Genomic DNA, 27,405 nt, shown 5'->3' with positions numbered 1-27,405 from the left:
CATATTTGTAATGTTTACATTATGTTCAGCCATAGAACACCATGGTTAAGCAGCCAAGGTACATGTAGTAATGGGGGTTTCTATCAGTGTACCTCATTAGTTTGGCTTAAAATTACCAGAAAACATTTCTGACAGTTGTAAGTAATATTTCATATTATTTTCCAAAGAATAACCAAATTAAAATTTGACTGAAACCATATATTATGGTTTTAACTTACAAGCTGATAAAGAAGTTGGTATGCAAGAGTGTCAAATTGTGAAATAAATACTTTTGTTCCATCTGGACAATTGAAACTCTGAGAGAGTCAATAGCAAAGTAGGCCTACTCATGGTTAGAATTTTAGTGCTAATTTTTTAATCAATCAAAGTTTGTATGAATCCAATTTAATTGTCGTAAAAATATCGTCTTAACACGATACAAGCCTTCAAATGATTCATGCAGAATTTCTTTGCAAGAACCGAGACTGATTCTTGCACCACATGTGCAACAAAATTCCAAACCTAATTCTCATTATTCTTGCACAATAATTTCCATAAATATGGCAAACCACATCTTCTCAATGTTACCTTTTTGCTCACTGCTAACATTGGCCCACATAAAAGTCAAGCGTTCCATCACTTGAATTTTAAACCCAAGATTGGATTTAAACATGCTGCTTTTAACCCACCTTTTACAATTACCATATTATCCACAATTCCCATATTACCCATGATGCTTGTACAAATTAATCCCAAACAACTCATTCTGTTATTATTGCAGCCATCATGGTGCCCAACTTGAATCTTTGGGCTGCATCAGTGGTAAGGTTAATGTTAATGCAACAGATGAAGTATATAAAGATACCAGACAAAAGATGGAATTAGCAAATGAAGAAATGAAGAAAACTAGGTATGTACTGCCCTTCATCTCTGTTCATATTGGGGTTTAATGTAATAATGTGAAACTGAATGCACAAGGTATCTTTAATACCTACTCCTGATTCATGAAAAGTACAGCACTAATTGTTTGGATAAAGATAATGTCATTCTGTTTATAATATTTTTTAATCCCCCCAAATTAGTGCTTTATATTTTTGGAATCTTTAGTAACTATTGATTAGCAAGCATGTTACAAGACAATGGGTGACTACACACGAGGGCAGCTTCTGCAATGAAACACATCAATGCGATCAATGCATAACAGAAAGTGTCTACACAACGCTCAAATCCGCATCTATGAAATGGTCGCGTAGTGAGTACGTTTCTTGCAATTGCGTTACAGAGAATGCAGGGCATGATGTCGTGTGCGTGTAGGCCTCTCATGATACAAAGCAGTCTGCACACACAAGAGGAGATCATATTGAAATGCATCCTGGGAATGCGTTTTAATGCATATCCCACTTCCTGTGTAGCCGTCCAATATTGATGAGGTGACATTCACAACTCAAATTATGAGACCCCCAGATTTTTATGACAGGATTTCAAAAAGCATCAGTCAATCCATAATCAAAGTACAAAATTACTATTCATGCAAGATGGCAAGGATTATGAAGGAGCATTCAAAAGTCAATGAGGCTAGCAGTGACTGCCCTCTAATATGAACTGCTCAATCAATCTTACCAATCAATGCATTACATAAACATGTGTGAGCATGGTGGACGGATTGAACAATGGTTTGGAAACACAAGTTGTTAACACACTTAGCACAAGACATCTTATATCACACTACTCATCAGTTTTACTCAGGGCCGTCGCTAGAGGGGGGTATGGGGGGTGTGACACCCCCAATACACAATTTTGTCGGCAAAATTTGACTGCTGTCGGCAAAACCATGTGACTGTCGGCAAATGTAGTCAAAGGTATATGTGATTGTCGGCAAATGGTGAGAGCCATATAACAGATTAATGTGTTACGAAATTGTGTTGTTGTAACGTAATAGACATACTGTGAATGGTATAGTAGTTACTAGTTAAAAAAAATTTTTGACAAAAAAAATTGCTTCCTACCTCCTCCCCCACTTTTTAGATTTCTGAGCGCCGTCCTGGCTAAAAAAACCATACTGTACACCCCCCGAATCATATTGGTCTAGCGACGCCCCTGGTTTTACTATCACAGAAGCAAACACATAAACGGAAACAAAATAGCTGAATAATAAATGAATATGAACTTCTCTTTCCAGCACAAAAGAAGTCCAACAAAAGGGTCTGAAACCAGGACGCAAAGTCAAACTAAAAGGCACCTCTAAATTTGCGAGGGATATCATCGCCAAAAAAAATGCGCCCTCCGCCTCATTATCATCATCGTCATCAACTCCTCCTTCATCGTCGTTATCTTCCTCATCCTCTTCATCTGCAATGCCAACGACGACTGGAAAAAGTGCAATAACATCATGGAACAATGGTGCCAAGACTAATACAAGTAGTAAAGCAACAGGCAGCTCTGGGAGCAGTACTGGAGGCTCCTCCTCCAGGCCTACCCAGACTAAGTCTATTCCACATAGATCATATAGGTGAGTCCAACGACTGGTGAAAATCAAGAATTTAAATAAAAATAATAAAATGTTAGCATTTATACAGCGCCTTGCATGTGTATCAAAGCACTTTACTTAATTTGTTCCGCTGTTGTTAGAATGTGCTGGCTGCCATACAATGCCCAAGGCATGCTCATATACCTTTGGGTGGCGCTCAATGGACAATATTCATAACAGCTCCCCATTTCACCCCTGGGTAGAGAGAGGCACAGCACGATGACACTGCTGGGGATTGAACATGCAATCCTCCGATTGCTAGGCAGAGCCCGTACCACTGCGCCACCATGCCCCCACGTGTGCAAAATAAGTGTAAATTTTGGAGAATCAATTATGATTCTTATGTACATGTATATACCCATTTTAGGAAAATCATTGGGATAAAAAAATTTCTGATTTTTGGCGACTTACGACTTCATGTTTACTGTGATTGGTTAGCGAAGGCATTCAGAGTGGGAGTGGGAAATCTTTCTCAGGTACTAGATCAAACCACAGAAAGTAGATGGGAAAGCTATGGGAATCTGCCATATAGGAGTCTTTACACTAGTCAAACTCATGAATATCTTTACACCAACGATGCAGCAATCTTACTATAAATAGGGGAATGTTGTATGTATCTATGTATGTATCTATCTAACATAAATAGTCACTCGATAGTCGTTTCACAGTGCTCAATACCAATTTTTAACAAGGTAGAGCTAATTTAATAAAACAAATTTTGGCTAAATAATATTAGTAGTAGTTTCACGCCTCACTTTGCGTATGTTTCATATCCACGCGTCTTTATGCGTAGGCCTATCCGCGTAGAGGCCTACTTTGCGTATTTTTTTCGGTTCGTAATCAAGAATCATAACAACAACAGCGTAATAGTCTGACGATCGCCGTGAGGCGTGAAACTACTAGTTACTAGATGCTGAATATTATTTAGCCAAAATTTGTTTTATGTATCTATCTATGTATGAAAGTGAAAAGGTTCCGTCAGTTTCGATCCAAATGTTGCCAAATTTATACGGGACATTGAGGCATATACCAAGACCGTTATGCAAAAATTTGGTTGAAAACGGTCAAGAATTGGCTGCAAAAACAGTGAAAATATGGGTAAAAACGGGACATTGAGGCATATACCAAGACTGTTATGCAAAAATTTGGTTGAAAACGGTCAAGAATTGGCTGCAAAAACAGTGAAAATATGGGTAAAAACAGGGTTTTTGTTATGAAAATCGGTTACCAGCCTACGCATGCGCGTCGGCACCGCATGCGTAATGCGCATTACGTCAATGCGCTGGTAATTGAGCAGAGGCTGAGCCACACGACTTGTGAGCCAGAGACCAGTGGACATGATAATACGGAAAGAAGGAAAAATAAAGGACAAAAAGGTACATGGACGGGTCACGGGATACCGGGTGAACACGTCCATGAGACACGCTTATGAGAGGACATAATAAATACGGGAAAAAGATGTTTGTTGTAAAAACAACATGAAACGGTACTATAAAGAAAAATAAAATTAAAATGAAGACAAAAAAGTACGAATAATAGGCCAACGGGTTAAAGTAACTAAATGAAACAGGAACGAAACAAAGAAGGAAAGAAACTAATCAGGAAATGTAAGAAAAAAAGAAGCTAAAATAATGAGAACAGAATTTAGTAAAAAACATGGAAATGGGAAATCACAAGCAGCAAATAAAAAAAGATGCTAAAAGGGAAATGTAAGAAAGAACAGATTTAGAAAATAATTTAACAGGTTAAATAAATAAATAACATGGAAACAGAAAATCAAAAGCTAAGCAGAAGAAACTAAAAAGAAAATGTAAGAAGAGACAGATTTAGATAAATAAAAATGTACCTTTTCAATGATTCTACCTGTTCAGGACTGTTATAGTGAACACTCCCATTTACTCATCTAGCGGGGACATTTCTAGTATCCCGCTAGTATTGGTATAAATAGTGTTCTTTCTTTATAACATGATAATGATCCATTTTGTTTGTAACCTTGTTTACCACAGAGAAAGAATTATTCATTTATTAGCCCTACGACCTTACAAGAAAGTAGAACTTATATATAGATTACAAAAGGATGGTGTCAGCCAGAAAGACAGAAATCAACTTGGTTCCATTTTGTCACAGGTAAGTTATCATAACCTTTGACCTTTTGTCTCAGTCGTCATACCTTTGCCCCTCCAATTTATTACATGAACATACTTTCAGGCATAAAAGATGTCATTAAGACTATATGGCACCTGAGCCCCAGAATAATTTCCACTTATTTATAAAAGTGGGCAAGTCGGATTTGTGCGTATCCCACTGTGCGCACAACGTAATAATACGACCTGGTACAAGTCCATGGCAGCCATCTTGGAGGTACAGGAAAAGTGAATTTTAAAACTGCTCAATGAGGAATAATCGTTTGAAATGTTTATGGAGTGCATCTTGGATACCTGCATATCCAAGGTGGCCCCATCATCCAACATACAACTTTGTAGTATTGTGACTTGCGCTGGGAGTGTAATTTTGCACAGCTCGCAATATTGTGTTGCGTTAAGGGGGTACTACACCCCTGGCCAATTTTGTGCCTATTTTTGCATTTTCCTCAAAAATTGTAGCACATTGGTGAGAAGTAAGATATGTATATTATAGGGGCAAGGACTACAACTACTGCACTGAAAATTCAGCAACTCAAGGCAAGTAGTTATTGATTTATTGATCAAATATTGGTTTTCCCTCATTTTTGACTGTAACTCCACAGCTGTTGTCTGTGCTGAAATAAAATTGCCAGTGCAGTAGTTGTAGTCCTTGCCCCTATAATAAACATATCTTACTTGTCACCAATGCGCTATAATATTTGAGAAAATGCAAAAATAGGCACAAAATTGGGCAGGGGTGTAGCTCCCCCTTAAAGCTCTTGTAGTAAATTACTGTTATTTTAATTTTAATTACAAGGCAACTCATATTAATGAGACAAGAAATTTACACAGTTCATTGTTTAATTTGTCTTGATGATTTTGACCATCCTGGATAAACGAGACATTTATTATTAGAAATGTGTCTTGACCTTCTAACATAATCATGTTTTGGCATTCATATTGAGACATTAGATTACATAAAAGTGCACACTTAGTCCCAATTATTTGACATTCCTGAAAAATAGACCTTGCAGGGTTTATAAATATTTGTTATCAGTCACCTTATGTTTGGTCCAATTAATCTCAGCAGCAAGAAAACAGTGAGAATTATTACACCTCATGCATATTCATGAGCTAATCATGCCAATTCATTGGTCAATCACAAGCAACACTTTCCCTAGGTGCTATATTCGACTATTTTCCTACAACTTCATCCCCATTGTATAATAAAACAAATACTGCATGGTTTCTATAAGGGAAATATGCCAATATTTTTAGCTTGGTACTGTCTACGGGGGTCTATCACCACTCACCCGCCAGGTCAGGGTCAGAAATTTGGCGAGAATCCATTCTCGCAAAGATTCTTGTCAACAAAATTGCAAGAATCTAAATGGATTCTCGTAAATATTTCAATTAATCATACAAAGTTATATGGCGAGAATCCATGGATTCTTGCAAAATCCCACTGGGAGAATCCAAAAGGATTCTCGCACTTGGTTGCAAATTTCTGACCCTGCAATGGGTTGATCTAGGTTGGCAGCCAGTACCTCAGGAAGAATAGTTTGCCCTATTTTCCTAATAGAAACCATGTAAAGTTTGTTCGGCTAATATAAGGCGGAAATTATTAGGCTTTTGTTACTGCGCGAGTCAATAAAGTCCTCACTCACGCTTGCGTAAATTCGCACCAGCGTGCGCCAGTCATGCATTGCGCAACACATAACTGGCGTAAGCATTGCGATCAACTGCGTGCATACTATTCTATATCAATACACCTTTTTTATGAGTCTTATTTTTCTGCCTTATATAAACTGAACAAACTTAAGTATAATAGTATTGCGTGATATGTGGGATGACTTAGAAGTGGTATAGACTCACAAATTGCAAACTTACAAGGAAATTTTATCGTAATATTTGTGGTATGAAAGAAAGACGTCATCAAGTTTCTATAAAATGAGCCTGTTTTGTTAATGATCACAGTTGTTCTGGCTCTTGTATCCATTTTTCGCCAGTTTTATTTTCATCTCAAAATATTTATAAACGTAATGTAAATGTAACATCTGGGAAGAATGTACAGTAGAGGAAATGGAAGCCATTGTGATTTAAATACAGGCCGACCGTCTGTGCATTTATCTGATTTTCACACAATAACAGTGCTCCATTTTCAGGAAAATGTATGTCACTTGTGTATGTTTTGTGATTCTAGCATCTGCTTTTAAGGTTTAGTTCAATCAGGGGTGTGAGAGTTCCTCTTTTCAGCTGATTTCCTCTTTTTGTGTTCCCAAAATGTATGTGTTTTCTTTTATTTTTAGCCCATATTTGGCATTTTACCCTGATTTTACGCCGTTTTTCAGCATTTTTTTTAGTAATTTTCCTATTTTTTGGTCTGTGACCTCTCATATCTATTCAATAGATATCCACAAAAAAATCTGACTTCCAAATTTTGAATTGATTTGGATATTGAAGTTGCAAGTTACACATAATTGCATGCATTGGAGTGTTCCGTAGGCCAGTTTGTTGTATTATAATTTGAACAATATCTTTGTCAAATTACCAAATTGGCAAGAAAGGTTATGCACATAAACATTATGTATTCCTAGGTTTATGATGGTATAAATATCTCAACTTTTTTGGAGTAAGTGGGGGGGGGGTTGATGAGGCTGTGGATTATGAAGTGTCCCTTTATAAGTTAAAACAGCATGGAAATATGCCAAAGAATGCTACAAAGCAGTTGGTTAATTGATATTTTCATTTAATATGAGACTAGTTACTGGATTAACTAGTTACTATACAAAGTAGAGCACAGATGGATAAAAAGGTCCCAACAAAAAAAGGTCTAGTATATTATCCCGCTATTGAAATTTACTCCTGGGTAATACAATAGATCAGACCAGATGCTATGCAGAAATGCGTACATAGTATGATTTTATGTTGGGGAACAAACCTAAAGATTGATGAAGCCCCGTACTATTAACTTACCTACAATTAACTACAATATTCTTGGACATGACATGTACGTAAAAGCATTATAGAAACATACAACGTTGTGAACTCTGCACGCCTCGAGAAAATTCAAGCAATCGAGCTGTAAAATGTTGTTACTTTATAGCAGCAGGTTGCTTAGTTCAGGGCTTTTGCAAAGTATGCACATGCATTGACGCAACATTTGGCACATACACCTCTATCTGAGAATTAAATACATGTATAGCAATAATGGTTATTAAGCTGACCCCTCCCTCCATTCCTATCTGAAAGAAAACTGGAAAAGGGTCCAAATAATGAACATTGATGTTTTTAAAAAGAGTTGCAATGTCATTTCAAACCCCATTCCTCCTTTAGGGCATTGTCAATCTTTTGGTGTGTTCCAGGGTTGTCACAAGCCCAAGTGCCGGGTAATTACTTACAAGAAAACACCTGTCTGGGATGTGGGTTAGTGCACCACCTGTTGACGAAACTGTGTTAACTACAACGGCCACAATGGCGCAACAAGAACGATCAAGTGAATGTTATGGCGGCGGTGTATATGTCGCTGCGAATTGCAGTTTTATATGCATGTGGACATGAAAAATAGTAGATTTTGGCTTTGATTTTTGATATTTACTCAATTCTGTACATAACCATACAATATTGCTCAATTTTGTGCTGGTCGGAAGAAGCTTATTTGATTGAGTGCCAGTTGACTACTGCTAGTAGCGGTTACTGCCGACCAGCATAGTGTGGCAACTGCGGTGTTTTCCCAAATCTGCACCAAATACAGCAATCATGTCTCTTGTTTTAACATTCTATCAAAAATGGTATAAAATTGTATGGTATTAACCAAATATAAATTGATTTCTTTTATTCCTTAACAGGTTGCTACCCTCTCTAAAGATATGTCTTTTGTTCTAAATAAACATTTATATAATGAAGTACAAGAAGATTGGCCTTTGTATACAGAAGAAGACAGGCAAAGAATTAAAAAGTAAGTCAACTCTTATTTATAATAATGTGTACATAAATTTCCAACTGTTAGCCCAGGGTTATAAAGTCAGCTTTTTTGTAGTTGGCGCTAAATGGTTGCTATTTTGTTAAGCTTAAATTCAACATTGAGTACAAAATTGCTGAGAAAAATGGCAATCTTGGCAAGCACTTTAAAAAGTTATCTTTCGACATCGATAAAATTTGATTGTGGTTTTTTTTTTTTTCAAGTAACTTTTATATTATGTATATTATGTATATATCATGGCTAGTTGTTTTTTAAGTGTGTGAGTAGAATATGAATCGTTTTTTCTTGTTTGTCTTCTGTCCTTTTGTATGTTTTGTATGAGTGTGAGTGTTCGTTGTCTTCGTCCATAGTCTTTGCCTTGTCTGTCTCTCTTTGTACCTGTTGCTCAAAAAGAATATTTTGATTATGTAATTATTGTTCATGTTCGTTGGGAACTGTTGGCTCATTATGTATGTCTTTTCTCCCTCCATCAGTTCCAAGCACAGGAATTAAAAAAAAAAAAAAAAAAAAAAATTACAGTGAATTTGTCATTCAAAGGAGAAGACATGCAAAAGACTAATAACTCATTCAACATATTTTATAAGCATCCGTTGTTACATGTTTTCAGTTAAATTTTTACCATCGTACAAAATATACAATCTCATACAGGGAGAGTGATTACAGTCTATAGATATTAAAATCATGTAATATTTAGAAAATAAAGGTATTGTTTTTAGTCGCTGTCTTGCATCTATTGTTTCAGACTACATGGGGGGATATCATTTTTCAAGTAAAACAATGAGACAAAGCCGGGTTTCATGCCAAAAAATATCACATATGAGTATCGTGTTGACGTGCACACGCTGAATCGTGTTATATTGCACGGCTAAGAACCAATAAGATTGCTGGAACTTTCTCAAGTGTTTATAAATAATGCCTAGACCTATCACCAGGTACCTGTCAGAGTATCAACTACAATAGCACGTATCATCTCAAGTTGAAAGTAACGCCATGTTGGATTTTACAGTAGCAGTTTCAAATCATGTGTGTTAACTTGGGCCACTGCAACAGTGTAAACGCACAGATGACAATCTCAACAGCTCTCAACTTGAGACGAGACAGACTCTAGTATAGCAACATAGTTATGCAACTTGTACTTATTTAAAAACTATGAAGACTGAAGCAATTCTTGTAATTTGAGAACTAAAATGTGTGTTTTCTCGCTCTCCTTGTTTCAGGCAACTTGGTAGTTTAAAGAAGAGTCCAGCTTCTCGTACTGTATCACCATCTTCCTCCCCTCCTCTGCCTGCACCAGCCAGTAACAAAGCGAAACCTGAGAAACTCAGAGCCATCAAGAAATCCATACAAAAAGCTAACCAAAGTATTACAACCAATGCTTCATCTGTAAGTAACCTATCGCATGTTGTTATAGTATACAGCATGGTCCCTCAGCAGTGTCAGAATGCTCTTCCTGATTTATCGTGTAAAAAGGTCATGTCAGGCTGGGGCATGTGATGCTACGCAGCTTGATCGGCGAATGAAGTGCTAATGTGATGATGACGTGATTCTTTTAGCTAGTCAGAACTCCACTTCCGTGTTTACACTATATACAGCACCAAATCGGCAGACCGCTGATGAACCTTGCCAAAAACTATAACCATGGTACACTGGTGAATGTGCATCAAAATACTCTTTACTGCATGTTTTATCATTTCAGAGGTTGTCAATTTGCAATGGGGGTACTATATGTAAAAATGAAACACTCCCATGTCAAGAATTCAAGGAATGTCCCACTGACACACCCCTAATTGAAATCATGTCTGTTGTATCTAAGTACACACTTAAAACCAAATTGAATTGAGATTTTTCTATCATGCTTGTGTGTGCAAAGGAATATTTTGCACAGTTATTTCTGTAGTACCGTAATAATGTTGTATTTATATGTTGGTTTTCTTGAATATAGCAGAAGCGCCCACTCTTACCGGAGTATAAAGATTACAAACCACCGAAGAAACAACGCATTGCCCACAACGTGAACAAGAAAGCCAGCCCAGTGCCCAACGGTGACACATCTGCCAACTCATCACCGTCAAACGTTGTCGTCAGTACGACCAACCCATCGCCTGTCATGAATCCGTCGCCGGACCAAAGCTCTTCCAGCAACCAAAACAGGTAGGTATTGTGAACAGGTGGAAGAGGATCACTTTCCATTGTCTGCTGTAAAAGTATTGATACTTTGTAGCAAGCCTTGAAATAAGCGGGCGCAGGGAGCAAATTTGCTCTCGTAAAGCCACCAATTGCTCCTGGTCCTTGTACAATTCACATGAACCAGGAGCAATTTAAAAAACAAATTGCTCCTGGTTCCAGTTTTGCACTTATGCAGTAGTGAGCCACTGGTATTGTATATACAGAAAAGGATTACTATTTGAAAAATTGCTTCTATTTCTTCAGAAATTGCTCTTGGTTCAAAAACAAATCGCTCCTGGTTCCAGTCTGCTTATTTCAAGGCTTGCTTTGTAGCACATAAAAGTAGATCAAAAGGAATGTACAAATCAACACGTTTCCTTTTTTCACATTGTTTGAACATGGTCATTCAGGTAACCCCATTTGAAATTCACACTCTCAGTGTGGGAGATTAAGGCAATGTCTTCCATAGGAAGCCCATTATGTATATATACATTCATTCCCAAGGATGTGAGCACCCATGTACATGAAACATTTACTTCATTAGACTCTCCGCTGGTGCAATAAAATGAACAGGATAGAGGGTATCGATGTTTTGATCAGCTGCCATCTTGGGCAGAAATAACTATAGGCCTGTAATTTGTTCATGAAGTAGCCTATACGACAGCAAGCATCTAGAAGCATAGACCCTGCTTGATTGGTTTTGTGATTTGCAAGATGATTTGCAGGCCACTTTATACGACATTGAGATATAGGTGTTGGAGGTGACATGTATGATTCCTTTGTTTGAAGGCAATATATTCCATCTGTGATTGATGCCCATCCTTTCCGGATGTTTGCATAAATTTGCTTCATAACTCAATGTCTTGTGTACTTCTTTCTTTTCATTCAGTATTAGTCCAAATAGAAAGTCCAAAGAGAAGACTGGAGAGGGAGACATAGCGAGAGTTACAGCAAAAAAGGTGCAGACTCAACAGGAAAGCATTCTCCAGCAGGTGTGGTGTCTTCAACTTCCAATCTACCCGACTTTATTAGGTGAGTTTGACATGGAAAACTTTCATGTTGCACATGATTCATGTTGTTTTAATGATTTATTTGTCAGTTACTGGATATCCCAGATAGAGGTACTTGTATGTGTTTACTCCATAGTACCAGACTCTTATAAGGTCATGAGCCTGGCTTTAATGTTGACATTTTCCTTCAACCTTCTTTGATAAATCTTCCATTTCCCACTTACAATTCCTTAAATGGGGCTTTAAGGGCTGGGGTATTTATTATTTTGGGACATCAGAGCACATCAGACATATCGAATTGCATTCTGAATACGAAGAATGTCATTCTGATATCAAATAATTTTGATTTTTTGAAATTCGCAATTTAATACACATTTTATGGCAAATCATTAAAAATTGATATTTTTATATTTAACAGTACTTGAAGTAAACTTTATAAATCTGATGATTTATATTTAAAGTGTATGTAGGTGGGATGAAAAGCCGACGATCAATTGAAAATTTTGACCTTTCGTATTGAAGATATGGATTTTTTTCCCAAAACACCAAAAAAAATTAGGTCTTTTGGGAAAAAATCCACATCTTAAATATGAAAGGTCAAAATTTTCAATTGACCGTCGGCTTTTCCTCCCTGCTACATACACTTTAAGAATATATCATTAGATTTATATAATATACTTCGAGGACTGTTATATATCAAAAATTTGAAAAATATCAAGTTTTTATAATTTGTCATAAAATTTGTATTATATTGTGTTTTTCAAAAACGAAAATTATTTGATATCAGAAAGACATGCTTCGTATTCAGAATGCAATTCGATAGGTCCGAGGTGCTCTCATGTCCCACAAAAAATACTGTCGAAACGCAATAAACGCTCATTTTAGATCCCTTAAGATGGTAGAGCTTTTCCTACCGACAGTTCCTTTTAAATGGCTGTCAGATGGCGGAGCTCTGTCCAATTCTCTTCAGGAAAGCTGTTTTTCAAATAACTCTACCTCATACTTCCAATTTCAATTTGCACAGTCCATAATAATAATGCTGAATATGGTAACCGACAATAAGTTATGCACCTACAATACCATGATGCCAATAACATAATTATATATTAGTTCCAATGACATGCCTATATCCAGAAACAATTGAGCTACAGCACCATTGGTGCTCTTGTTTTTAGGAGAGCCTTGCTCATTGGTTAGAATTCTCGCTTCTGATGGCATGGAAAAGTAAGACAGTTTGGGATGTTAGGCTTCACACAAGCCAAAATATTCTGTGTTCATATCTTAAATTAACAAAAATGTCATTTAATTTTACAGCACGTATACAACAATTACAAAATTAGAACAAAGGCAACGATACAAAGACGATTTTAACTCAGAGTACCCCTCTACAAGCAGTTACACAAGGACGTGGCCAATGTTACAAAGCAGTTTGCTGCAATGAGGGAAAAGCTGCGCAATTTGCCAGATGATAGTGAAGAGTACAAAAGTATATCAGTGCAGGTCGTAGAAGAGTACAATAAGATTCAAGCAGTAAGTATGAAACTTTCATTATGAACATCTACAATGAATGGTAAAATTTTTTTTTTAAATGCTACTGCTAGAATATCCCGCCATGAAGTATATTGATTACGATTATAAGAAATGGAAATTGCAGGTATATAAATATTACATTAAATTTGTGCTTTGGTAAAAAAGCTTGAAATAAAATTAGTATATAATAAGTAGGGATGACCATCATAATTTCATGTTGCCCCTATTGCTACAAAAGATTGTTTTCTGGAAAGAACTCATCAACAGAAGTATTTTGGTGGTTAAATGGTCAAAATCAGTCAAAAACTTTACGAATTATGAATCTTCAAAGTTTCCCATTCTTACCGGTCACTGGAACGAAATAAATTGACAAAGTCTAGATATAGCAATGTGAGCAAAATTGGTATAAGCATATATTTACCTTTTTATATTTCTTTATTTTAATATATATGCAAACATGAAACAAGCATATTGTGAAAGTATCAAAGGGGTTTCTTATGAAATGGCACTTTACTAGTCAATAGCATTAAGTATTTCTTCAAACCAAGGCACTGAAATCATGCTTTTAGAAAACATTTGCCAAAAATCATCCATAATGGCCAAAGTGGCACAAAATCAAAAGTCCAGGTGAACTTTTTTTCCACAACAATATACACTACACATAAAAAAAATACTAATGTACTACAAGGGATTTTCAACATAGGAATCCAAACAATCAAGTACCAACATGCACAGCTTTGTCCTGATATCACTTCTGGGGTTTTAATAAAATGTTTAACCTCTATTGTGATTGGCAGCAGCATAAGGTATCTCTTTGATAGCTGATAATGCCCAGCCATTCAGCAAGTGGCTAATAACTGACCTTGATAGGCTTGAATGAATACTGTCATGTGCTACAAAACCATCACACTCCAGGGCCTGGTCACTCCATATGCTACAGGGAGCACAATACTTTAACAATGGAGTGAAAGACTCATTATTGATTAGGCGCGTATTTTAAAAGTACAGCTCCTGTGCGTGTTTAGCAGCAAGTCAGTGCAGATGGTATAAATATAAGAAAATGTTTAGGGTTGAAATCAGGTGAAAAATACATTAAATGAGCACGAAACTTCACATTTATGTTCAGAAAGGTGTCTTCTTAGCATGATTTGAAAGGAATATGGAAATTCCAAAGGGAAGCTGGTGATTTAATTTTTAACTCGAGATCTACTTGTTCAATATTTTAACCTTTGTACAGAGGGTATGATAGAGGTATTACTGGCAACTCTGCCAAATTTCAGCTCAGTAGGCCACGTTTTTCACCTGAAATTATTGACATGAATATTTTGTGCCATTCTTGAGCAGTGCTGAACTCAGCCACTGGCAATTAAGCGCACTGTGGTGATGGACCAATTTTGATTCGCACTTACAGAAAAATTAAATAAGTTATGTTGCTGTAATTTGCAAGATTGTTACAAAATATAATTGGCATTAACTTCCCTAATTTTTACAGAAAAATATTGAAAAATAAAAGAATGAGATCAATTTAGAAATGTCTGTGCAAGCAGTGCACAGTTGAGCTCCCTGCATGTCTATGGGAGTGTTCTAATCAAGTTGATGGTTCATTGGCCATCCCTATAATAAGGACTGTTAATATATCAATAGATCGACTATCCAATAATATTGATATCACCGATATCACTTTCAGAAGAAAATCAAAATATCCAAGGTGCCGATAATGAAAAAAAAAGTATCGAAAAATCAGGAAAAAAAGACTAAAATTGAGCAATTATTGTCTTAGGTCATGTGATGATATCGTACAACTGGGGTTCCAAGGAGTAAGGCTTTCCATGCCAGCTACAAATTAAAAACTGAGGGTTGAACTAATAGCAGATGGTTATCATGTATAGAAGATATGAGTAAAATTGGGAGGAAAATTGATATAGATTTTTTATCGATATTGAGTGGCCAATATATTGATTGTTTTAAATTCTGACATCGACGGTTCATACTTTGTAGTGTATGAGGAACTTGTCATTTTCTGTAGTCGGATGTTGAATCAATTTCACAATGACCATAGATTTTTATACCAATAATATTATTTTATCATTTTTGCCTCTGCAGGATCAGATGTATCAGGACAAGCGAATAAAATGGCAGGAATTACACGACAAACTCGAACACATCAAAGCTCTTATAGCAACGTATGACAACGCCAGATGATACAGCAAGAATAACGACGGTGAAAACGACGAATTGGAACATATCCTGTTGACCACGAGAACAAGCGGTACAAGTATGATTGGCAGCCATCTTTGATTCTACAAGTTGGAGGTGATTGGTCAATTATTAATGGCAGACTACCAAATCTGGAATGAAAATCTGTAATAAATTATAGTCTGGTATGCTAGTAAAATATTTACCATTCATTGTACATGTTCAATTGAGGTTTGAGCCATAAGATGACACATAGTGTCTTTATAAAAGAATATTTCACACAATATCTTACGGGATAATATCTGCAATCCTGTCAGTGACGGAAGTTCAGTTGACTTACATAGGCAGCAGAGTACATTTATGTGAGAGGTAGCAGGTAGTTTGTCCTTATTTGGGGCAAATTGGCCGAATAAGATAATTTCATGTAATTGGCATGATAATGGCATGTAGCCGCCAATCAGCAGTGAGATGCTTGATGTTGTCCATCAGTATCGAATGCGTGATAACAAAGTGAGCCGCAAAATTGTAGTTCCTTTATGTAACCCAACATTTAATGTAATTAATACATTTTGACCAACAAAAAAAATGTGTTTGCTGGAAAAGTTGCTGACAGTCAATGGATTGCAAAAGAGATTTCACTGCCACTGCATGATTTTGCAGTACACTTAAAATGTGCTTATGTAGCAAATAGAACCTGGGCATTTAGTTAAGTGTAGAGCTTAGGGAGCGGTCATTATTTACACCGGAGTGAATGGAGGACTGCTCCCTTAACACTATGTATCATCTTTTGGTTCATGAGCTTCCCAAGACAAACTTGGATTTAATTTGAAAATGAAGATAATTGGGCTAATCCAGTTAAAGTTCACTCTCCCCTGTGGAAGATTTTGGAAATATCTTCCACAGGTGGAGTATGAATTTCAAATGGAATTAACACATTAACCAACTCTATTTGAAACTCATCCTCCCTCTGTGGAAGATTCAAGTTGGATCATTTTCAGAGGGTGTATGGAGTTCAAATGGAGCTGCCTAATGTGTTCATTCCATTTGATATTCATACTCCCCCTGTGGAAGATATTTATAACATCTTTCTCAGGGGGAGTGTGGATTTTAAATGGATTAGTGCATTAGATGTACTCTATGGACTTCCCAGCAGTTGCATATTACCAAGAGGATGCAAGTAGTTTGTGTGTGAAGTGGAAACTTTACGAGAATAAATTATAGAAATTTTTGTTTTTACTATACTCTACCGTGTATAGATGGTATACAGGGACTCTAATGGGTTGACTAACCTTTTTAATCTAAAGATTTTTCTGAGATATTTTTTAATGCGAACATAACTTTGTAATGAAGTTGAAAGAAAAAAATGCTTACATTTCAGTAGGCCTGACAATTTTTAAGTAGGAGGCATATTTTGGTTGGAAAAGTTAAGAATCAAACAAACAAAGAATGGGAAAAAAGAGTAAAAAATAAGTAAAAAACAAAAGAGAATTAACAAAAGAATACTTGAATCTGACTACTGAATACATGTAGGAATTTAGAAACCGAAACAGTGTTTTATTATAGAAAATGTCTCACAGATACACATGTTTTAATTGACTTTTCAAGTCGCTATAGAAGTGATGATGTAATAGGATTAATTGCCACAGCGATGTGCCTACACTATTCACAAATGGATTTGAATTTATTGCCCTGCACTAGACATTATGTTGTGGTATTAACTATTCCTCTGTATTGCACTGTAGATTAAAAAGCTAAAAGGGACGAACCTGTATTCATAGGCTGGAGTGCCCATATTTTGAGGCGATTGGGCCAGACTCCTCCATATGGTGCCCCAGGGGGTTGCTACACCTCAGCGAGTCATTATCTTCCCGGCATTGAATAAAGCCAGGAAGTTTACTATCAAAAGACATGTAACATTATGCTGAGTCTGTGTATGTTTCTCTCGCTCCTGTTGGATTAGTGACTGCATGCATACACAGGTGATGAGTGCAGATGCTTAGAGTGCTGGGTGAGGGAAGAATGTGTAGACTCATCACTATGGTAATTAATCTTGTTATAACTTTTACGCGAATAGCGAATTGTTCAAAACCTGTGGTTTATAATCAGCATTAGACCTAGACAAAATTGTATCGCAGAATTTGATCCAATATTGCTGTGCAATGTTACAAAAGCACAGTATATTTTGCATTGCAAGATTTTCCCTAATAGTTCCTGTGTACTGATCCTAGATCTCGGAAGTATTTGTAAAGATTCACTGGCTTGTTCAAAGTTATAATGTCAAAACATGATGCCTCGAGCTCCTTTAGTAATTTGCTGTTCTACATAACCCTATTGCAATAAAACTGCTTAAAAAACCAATATTGCAATAAATATAAAAAATTAAAATGCAAAGTACTTTTCCAATGCAAATGCAGAAAAAAAATAATTGAAACCCTGTTGATAATCTACAATAAAAGCTTCACACTGAAACATGAACTATTAGCATCACTTGGAAGTATGAGCATCAACGTGCATGGAAGTCAGACAAAGGGCGTAACCCCATTTGAAATTCACACTCCCTGTGTGAAAGATTAAGGTTGATGTCTTCCATAGGGGGTGTATGTATTTCAACTGGACTAGCCAAGTTGGTTGGGTGTATCACATGGTGAAACATAACAACAATTATGTGAAATCCACAGGAAATGGTTATCACATGGTGATGCATAACTTGGCAACATTATTACATATTTGAGATGTACGATTTTACAACATTTTGATATTTTGGAAATATCTTCAGCAGACACATGAATTGATGAACATTAATGGCAAGTGTATAAGGCCAAAAAAAAAAAAATGGTTTGTCTCAAAGCTCACGAGTGGTTTGAAAACAAATGCGAAATGTGATTTTTTTTTTTTTTTTTCCGGCTTTTTTCATGGTATTTGGAGAAAAAAATCTGATTTTCGTTGAATTTTTCGGAAAAACTAAAAACTAAAAAAAAATTCCGCATTTCTTTTTTTACAAATCTCACAAATTTACAAATGCGCGCGCGAGCTTTGAGACAAACTTTTTTTTTTTTGGCCTAATCTACCCAATACAATTCACCTACATTTTCCTGTTGTTCATTGCTTGATAACTTTGTGATAAACATCCATCACTATGTGATACACCCTAATTTTAACATCCGTCACTATATGTGATACTCCTGATGAATTCTTGTGTTATGGTACTGTGTACTTTTTCACCATAGAGTGGAAAAATATTTCATATAGGTACATTTTTCGTACCAGATAGATTTGGAACTGCTATAAATTGAAATGTGCCGCTTGTGATGTCAAATGTTTCAACATAATTGGACTTATCCATTTAAAGTCCACACCCCCCTGTGGAATATTTGGAAATATCTTCCACGGGGGAGTATGAATTTCAAATGGAATCAGCACATAAACAAACACTTTGAAACTCACCCACCGTCTAGGGAAGATTCACATTGAATCTTTCTCAGAGGGTGTATGAAATTCAAATGGAGCTGCCTAATTTGTTCATTCCATTTGAAAATCATACTCCCCCTGTGGAAGGTATTACCAAAATCTTCCACAGGGGTAGTGTGGATATAAAATGGAATAGCCCATTGCAGTAAGATGTGACACATTTGTCATAAACTTTGATGCAATTGTTGAAATATTTTGACATAAATTTTTCTGTCAAACTTTCTGACATGTTTTGAATATTTTATTTGGTTGAAAAATGGAAGGATTTCTTTAATTTGGTACAAAGAAATACTTTTCATTGAATTATTGGCTTAAATGATTTTCTGTCTGAATCCTATTAGTATATATATGTATGAGAGAGAATTCATGTTAAAAGTTTTATAGAATACCTGCTGAGCTTTAAAAAGACACCCTGCAATTTTTTTTCAAGCTTCCTATGTGCAATGCAACCACTCGTCACATAAAGATATGATTGGCTGGTGTCCAAAAAGGTAAAGCCATGGTAACTGAGTAATGCCCATTTGACCGTTTTGGTAATTCCCATAACCCATGGCAAAGTGCATGTGCACATCGGTTTTGAGCATGTTGAACTGTCCAGTAATGATGTCAGCTTTGGGGATGATGTATTTTGCATTAAATTAGCAAAGAAAGGGGAGAATGAATTCACTCTTGTGTACCAGATTTTCCATATACTTTGTAGCAACCATCTTTGCAGTCAGTTCAAGTGATCTTCAGCTGGTTTGTGTTGTTAAACACCTTGATTACCCGTAACTTCCGATTTGTGTATAACATCACCTTGGGAAGTCATTTGGCGAGGTAAAGTTCTGATTGTTCTATCCCAGGCATGGGAGGGATTGTTTTTGAGCCCTCCACCATGATTGAGGGATGGTTGTTCTGCATTTGGCTTCTTTTACTCCCCGTTCAAAGAAAGGGTTTTGGGAATTACCAAAATGGTCTATAATTATAACTGGGCTTTATTTATTTCATGGTATGTGGGTAAGACAGATGATACATTTAACAAATGTGTTTCTGCATCGGTAACTATGTCAACAAGAGTCTTGAGCTATGAATTATTTTATATAATGTTATTTTTTTTCCTATAAAGTAGGAATAAGAGTATTTGAGCAATTATAATATTGAAAAATATGAGAAGAAAGATCAATATAATTTATATAATTTACTGGCTCCATATTTGCAATTGAGATGACCAGTGAAGGGCATATAAAAAGACTGTGCAAGCAATTACAAATGATATATTTGTGGAGATGTTTTGTTGTCCAATTTTACAAAGACCTCCGGTGCATTTATAAGTGTCCAAATCCCAACTGAAATTCACACTCTGTGTGGGAGATTAAGGTTATGTCTTCCATAAGGGGTATGGATTTCAATGCTAATAACCCATTAAAGTAGAAGAGGATAGTAAAGTTGAGGATGTTATGTTTTTGGCATTGTTAAATGTACTGCAGCTCTTGCCAATTGGGCCATTCCATTTAAAATCCACCCTCCCCTTGTGGAAGATGTTGGAAATATTTTTGTTTTGGTGTTTTTGAATTTCCAATAAAATGAACACATTAGGTAGATCCATTTGAATTTCATACAACCTCTGAGAAAGATTCAACCTGAATTTTCCACAGAGGGAGGGTGAATTTCAAATAGAGTTGGTTAATGTGCTAATTCCATTTGAAAGTCATACCCCTATAGAAAATCTTCCACAGGGGGAGTGTGTATTTTAAATGGAATCGCCCATTATGGATTTTGTCTCCAATGAGGCTATTTCCTTAGAATGGGTTGTCTTATTGCCGGTAATGTATTACTAATCATTGGTATGCATGCATTAACCCACTGAGCACTACCTGCCGATCTAACATTGCCTCTGATTGGTCAATTACATGATATCTTCACTTTAATCACCAATCAGAATGGAGCTTTGCAAATAATTCGCCCCAATTTGCATGGTGAAATTATTCTAAAGATGTTGCTGATTGGTCCAATTGATAATGAAAACTTCATTTTGGCCAATCGGCAGGTAGTTCTCATGGGGTTAAAGTGACACTGGCTGGTAAACAACATTTTGAAATGGTTGCAAAATGCATCTGCAATGTGTCATAATTATGCTAATAAACTATTATAAAACTATGTCAAACAGCTTTTTTTCCTGCTGTAGAGAATTGATTGATTATCCTTGAATCTTGCCATTGTATTGATTGGATTTTGTATTTTTATTTCTCTATTTTTCCAATCAATGATTATGTAATGAATGTAAGTTACCATTTCATCGAAAAGTTTGTTATGGTAAGGTGTGAAGCATTTTGTGTTCCAGGTAATGTAAGCAGAAGGTATGTCAAGTAATGTGGACTGCATATGGGGACAGACAATGGGCTATTTAAGTTGAAATCCATACACCCCCTATGGAAGACATGACCTTAATATCCCACACAGGGGGTGTAGATTTCAAATGGAATCACCATTCAGGTAATCCCATTTGAAAGTCACACTCCTTGTGTGGAAGATTAAGGTCATGTCTTCCATAGGGGGTGTATGGATTTCAACTAGGATAGCGCAATGGTGACCGATATTAAGTTTTCTATGTATGAGTGATTGAAAGGACTAACTTATTTCTGATGTATTTACTCCGCTCATTCAACATGTTCCTATTGCCACCGACCCCAGAGGTACACTGTTGCCCCGCTATTTGGTGGCTACTCTGGAGTACCAGTGCAGTACCAATCCAGTACCAATGGGTGTACTGTACATGTGATTACATGAATGTATTTTACAGTACCCACATGGGTGCTGTAGATTACCAGTGAAGTAGCTGTGCTGCATTGCACCTCTACAGGGTGCTATCAATAGGAATCTGGTGTGATACGTTGGCCTCTCTTTATACAAGGTACACCATGGGATGTACAATTAAGTAATCTGTATCTTTGACAAACTGCAATTCTTTGTGTACATGTCCTACCACCTGCCACCTCGACCATATTTATCATGTGTGCTCTTTGAAAGATGAACCTCAGAATCAAAATTGATTATATTATGTTAACGAAGTGTAATTACTTGTTAGGTAGGGATGGGTAAAGTGTTAACTCTGAAATCATGAATTTGGTTTGAGCAGGTGTAGATTTCACAAACTGTTGTGATGCATCGCAAGTTCTTTAACCCATTGCAAGTCCAACCCATCATATGGTGGTGGTTTGATGTGATTATTTATGATGCGTTGCCCTCTCTCTGTCTCTTTGTGAAATCAATCCCTGGCATGGTTGGCATCCAAGTCTAGCATTTTAGACAACGCCCATCCCTAACCTAAGCTCAAGGCTTGTTTGGTCACTCATGTAAAAAAATCATCTAAGCTAGTCTAGTGTGAAAACTTCATTGAGGTATTATAAGCTTTATTCCGTATAATCCCTCAATTAAGTATTTACAATTAAGTCCGGCTGTGCATTTCTTACATGAAGGGAACTCTAGTTTGCACAAGCTGGGAGGAGCGTCTCTACCATTTATTTGTATGTAACTATGTGATTTATTAACTCTGTGGTTTTCTTCTTTGACTTATGTCGAGAAAATTATATATGCAATATTTAAGAATGACTGATGAATATTAATTTGATATGCATACATAAGCGCTTGGTTGCAGTAGACCTAGGGGCGTAACTAGGATGTACCGGGTGTCCCAAAAAAAGGTTACATGACGTAGATTTTTGAAAATAATTTAAGTTAATGTTAACAAATATAAATGTCCTTTTCATGACATAATCTATGTAACCTCTACTAGTACCCCTGTGAATGTCAAGTTCACAACTTTATTTATCCCACATTCCTGAGCAAGCTGTTTACGTGTCATAATGCAACACGAGGTTCATTGTCACAGCCATCGAGCTTTTGGCGGGGCATTTGAGTAGGCTGGCTGGCTGATGCATGCAGCGTTTTATGCTGTTGAGCAGAAATAAAACTCGTTCAGTTTTAATTCAGAGTTCAGCCAGAAATGTACAATATTCTTATAGCATATAACACAGCAGCGATTTCAACTCAACAAAACCTAAATGCAAAAGATTGTTATTAATTTCAATATGTTGATGACACTGAGGAGATGCAACGTGCAGAAACACATTCAGCAAAAATGTGTTCTTCTCTAATGACCATCTTCCTTTATGTGTTACCACCAAGAGTCATGAGGCTCTATAACTGACATATTTTCAGTGTGCGATATTCATTTTTTCAACTTGTTTCTTTTGTGCAATAAGTTTAACCATGAAAAAATAAGAGAAAAATAAAAAGTAATAAAAGAAATATGAAAACAAAAGTGTGCTTGTGATGTGCGATATTTGTATGGTTAGCCACTCTTGACACCCCTGTCATCTTGCGCTCATAAGTTAAGTTGCTCTTACGATACAGAGTTGAAACTTACCAGACAATTAGAAGAATGATGAATAAAGCCGTCACAAAATGCGATTCATTTTCTACATGTAACCTTTTTATGGGACACCTTGTATTTTGTTGTGGGGTGCTAATCGTTTTGGAAAAAGTAGACACCAACATTCGAAAACTGGGAGAACAATTTTTAATTGTGGATTTTTGGGTGTGACAATACCAGAGAGGTGTCCGAAAGTTACACTCCCACCCCCAACCCAAGTTATGCCCTGATGAGACCTCAACGAAATGAGAATTCTGTCAAAAAGTGTATTTTTTGACTCAAGTCCTTACTTGAATCCTCATATTGCTTCGAACTGATTCAGAGTCTGCTGTTTTTCCTGGGTTTTAAGTAATTTTATTTTATTTCAAACCACATGGATGAGGTGATCTTGGTAACTAACTAGGTTTCACAAAGCTTGTTGGTAGCCTCATTCACAGATCACCACACTGTAGGTGTATTTGTTGAGATATCATCAGCAGCTGGGGATGAGACTACCACTAAGTTCAGTGGGAGAAGCATTGAAGCTTAATTATGTTCATTTTGTCAAACACATTATGTAATAAGCACAAATATCCAAACCATTAAATATATGAATAACTATATTATAATTAATAAATATGATTTGGTTTTCTTTTCCATTCAAAACGAATGAAATATTAATATGCAATCGTAATTTTGATGATAAGAAATAAGTTTTATTGTTGTGTAAATCATGCCCTGAAGAGGACAATGCCAAATTTGTCAAAAAATTATATGTGAGAGAGAAAGTTAGCATGTTAGCCTTGTAACAGGGCAGATGTGATATCAGTTGTTCAAGATTCATTGTTTTCAAGCTATCTCATGACTGAGACAAACTTGCATGCCCTAGGCTAACCCTAACCAAACTAAAACTCACTAAATCATACTATGAAAACCACTGCAAATGCATGCATTCCATGTGATGCCATGATGCAATCAGCCTAAGTCATATATACCTGCTGGCCAGGCCAGTAAAACCCAACCTGTGATCGGTTGCTTGGCACACTAGGGGTCCAAGGTTCGAATCCCAGGGGTACAGTGACTTTGTTCATCTTCTCTCCTTTTTCACTTCTTTTTTCAATTCCAATGGCAAAAAAAACACGGGTACGGTTAGGGTTAAGGCTTTAAAAATTGTCTTGTTTGCCATCACAGGCTGAAACTATATGACTGTATTGCAATTGAGCTAAAAAGGTCATCCTTGTTCATGTTATTACTTGAAATATTTTTGGTGTTTATATACCTTTTCCTTTTCCTGTTATTGCTTTGTTCCCAAACTTACACATAGGTGCCACAATTGGTGCTATGAAGAAAGTAGCCAAATTTATACAAGATGATAATAATATTGAAAATAACATTTCCAAACAATACAAATAAAGTTGTTTTCCTGCTGTGTTAAAAAATTACAGTGGGTAATAGGTCATTTCTCCTGAAATTAGAACAAATTAATGAGTCAATTGGATTTTTGTGTCAGTTAAGTTACACCAAACAAATATTTTTTATGCGTAAGCTCACGTTACTCGCTACTTGAAATGATATTTTTCCTTAAAATGAAATTAAAGTATGACTTTTTTTCTTGCAGCACATTACTTTGTCTCTTGGAGTACATTCCACTACTCCCCATTCCAGAAAAATACAGCACTACATTTTTGGGATTTAAAAAAGTATTATCAAGTTCTGCCAAATGAAACATAGCTCAATCCTAATCATTTATTTAGTACTAACTGGAGATAAAAGAAAAACAATTTTTACTCATTTCTTGAAAAAATAGCCAAAAACATGCATTTTCGGCATGTTTTTTGACAATTGAATCACAAAAGTCAAAGACTTGGAACAAGTCCAAGCTTTAAAATCTTGAGTATATGGTGAAATTTTGCTCCAATTTTAACTTTTTTTATATGGTTGGTTATAAGAATGAAACATGTCTTTTCCAAAAATTAGAATTCATAAAACTGAAATTAGTCTTAGTACAAGTCTTTGGGCTTGATTGTCACAGCATACGAAAAACACCCTAAAAACGCATGGCCAAACCCTTATTTCCAAATATGGCCAAATATTAAAATTAAACTTTTATTGCTAGTTAGGACTAACTAAAGGATTAGGATTTAGCTATGTTTCCTTTGGCAAAGCAGGATAATATTTTGTTAATCCCAAAAAATTAGTTCTGTATTTTTCTGAAATAGGGAGTAGTAACTTTCCAAGAATTGATCACCACCTCTATCTGTTGGAAACAAAGAGGTTATATCCATTGTCCAAAGAATGGCACAACATAAATATCTCAATCAATATCATGCACTCCAAACAAGTGCCTCGTTAACTCACTTTGGATTACGTCAAAACGGGGCAAAATTTTATTCCTTTGGAATGGAAGAAAACAAATATTATTTCACAGTGCTGATGTGAACTTCATTAAAATAGACAATGAAACTGTACATTGCAATCATCTGTCAGCTTCTATTTGCCACTAATTTATGATGACTTGTCATATATAGGTACTCCGCCTTAGTGTTCAGTTGTATACATACATAGCTGATAGCGGTTTCATCTTATTCCACATGCTATGCCATTATTTTGTACACCACATACTGTATATTGGCTGAAAAGAAGATTATTTTGTCTAAACTCAAGAGCATAATTGGTTTTGTTATAAACATATATTGTACAAAATTGTGAATATACTAATACCATATTCCAGTGTGTAAACAGTTGCAGGTGGACTATGAATGTTTGATATTGATATGTAAGGTGATACAACATAACGAGTCGCACGTCAACTGAATTCTATATTGAGTTTTTCTCCTTGTTAAATTGCAGTTTGTTAAGATCAGGTCATGATGTCATACCATTTGGTAGTTGTCAGTGCTGGCAGTGTGCATGCACATACCGTTTGGTTGAGGACTTGTGCTTTTAAAACTGGCACCGAATCGGGCAAAGAGCAACAAGGTTATTGAACAGTCTATCAATAGTTGCCTTTGTTGGTAAACATTTGGCTATTCCAGCTGAAATCCATACACCCCAATGGAAGACATGACTTTAATCTCCCACACAGGGGGTGTGAATGTCAAATGGAGTCAACCATTCAGGTAATCCCATTTTAAATATTCACACTCTGTGTGTGGAAAATTACTGTCATGTCTTCCATGGGGGTGTATGGATTTCAACTGGAATAGCCCATTTCTGTCATTTACCTGTGTGCTACCACAGTCTGCCACTAAAATTGACTTTTTTAGCAATGAACACACAATCTTTTGTGCTAAAACAATAGAAAAAACAAACAATGGAAGAAACAATCAAAGAAAGAGCATTCTTGTATTGGTCGTATCTTGAAATTGAAGTTTTCGGTAAATCCCAGACTCGTCATTTGATGTCACGCCGACTTGCAATATGCAGTAACAATGTTCGCTAAATGATGTGCATATCGGCATGACATCAAATGACGACATCTTGGGTCTAGCCACAATGAATTATGGGATTTAGAGAAAAGGTCAATTAGTTTAGTAACATCTGTCTCATTGTGTTTGATTCCATACATATGTTGTACAAATAACAACTTCAGGGAATTGGATATGAAGATTGCAGGTGTGCTCTGAATTATTCTCCTAGTGATATCTAGGGGAGCAATTAGTGTGCCATATACTATATGATATGGTCTTCATAGTATAGCAATCTTGTATTGATGTGCAAAAGGTGCTTCATAGAGGGTTGCATGTGTGCTTGGGTATTGGGGATAAGACTGTGATAAGATCAGCTTATTTGATGGAGGATAGTATGATCAACAAATTGTGTCATTTAAATAGTGTCAAAACGTGATGAAATCGGACCATCCTGCTTTAATGTTTAATATTGGAGATATAGACCACTTGACATGTGATGTTATTGCCCGGCAGTATGTGTGCAAATTATGGCAATTTCCATTGTTCTTTGCCCTGCAGTGTGCATATGCATTGTAATTTGATCAGGGTATGTGCATTTTAAATTGCCCACCACATTTCATATAG

General features: G+C 36.2%; 1 protein-coding gene across 1 annotated transcript in view; it reads left to right on the top strand.

Annotated features, from left to right (window-relative positions):
- LOC140171430 (RNA polymerase II elongation factor ELL2-like) overlaps positions 1 to 18,430 on the top strand; it is a 40,367-nt gene extending 21,937 nt beyond the window's left edge. Inside the window, 11 exon segments of the mRNA XM_072194689.1 lie at positions 761 to 889; positions 2,159 to 2,488; positions 4,513 to 4,633; positions 8,478 to 8,587; positions 9,829 to 9,994; positions 10,554 to 10,762; positions 11,667 to 11,773; positions 11,776 to 11,809; positions 13,102 to 13,169; positions 13,172 to 13,317; positions 15,421 to 18,430. Coding sequence (XP_072050790.1) covers positions 761 to 889; positions 2,159 to 2,488; positions 4,513 to 4,633; positions 8,478 to 8,587; positions 9,829 to 9,994; positions 10,554 to 10,762; positions 11,667 to 11,773; positions 11,776 to 11,809; positions 13,102 to 13,169; positions 13,172 to 13,317; positions 15,421 to 15,519 — 1,519 coding nt within the window. The 3' untranslated portion in view covers positions 15,520 to 18,430.
- The last annotated feature ends 8,975 nt before the right edge of the window (positions 18,431 to 27,405 follow it).

This window comes from Amphiura filiformis, chromosome 15 (genome assembly GCF_039555335.1).
Source record: "Amphiura filiformis chromosome 15, Afil_fr2py, whole genome shotgun sequence".
NCBI lineage: Eukaryota > Metazoa > Echinodermata > Ophiuroidea > Amphilepidida > Amphiuridae > Amphiura > Amphiura filiformis.
The sequence above is the reverse complement of the archived record's forward strand: the minus strand, read 5'-3'. Positions and strand labels throughout refer to the sequence as shown.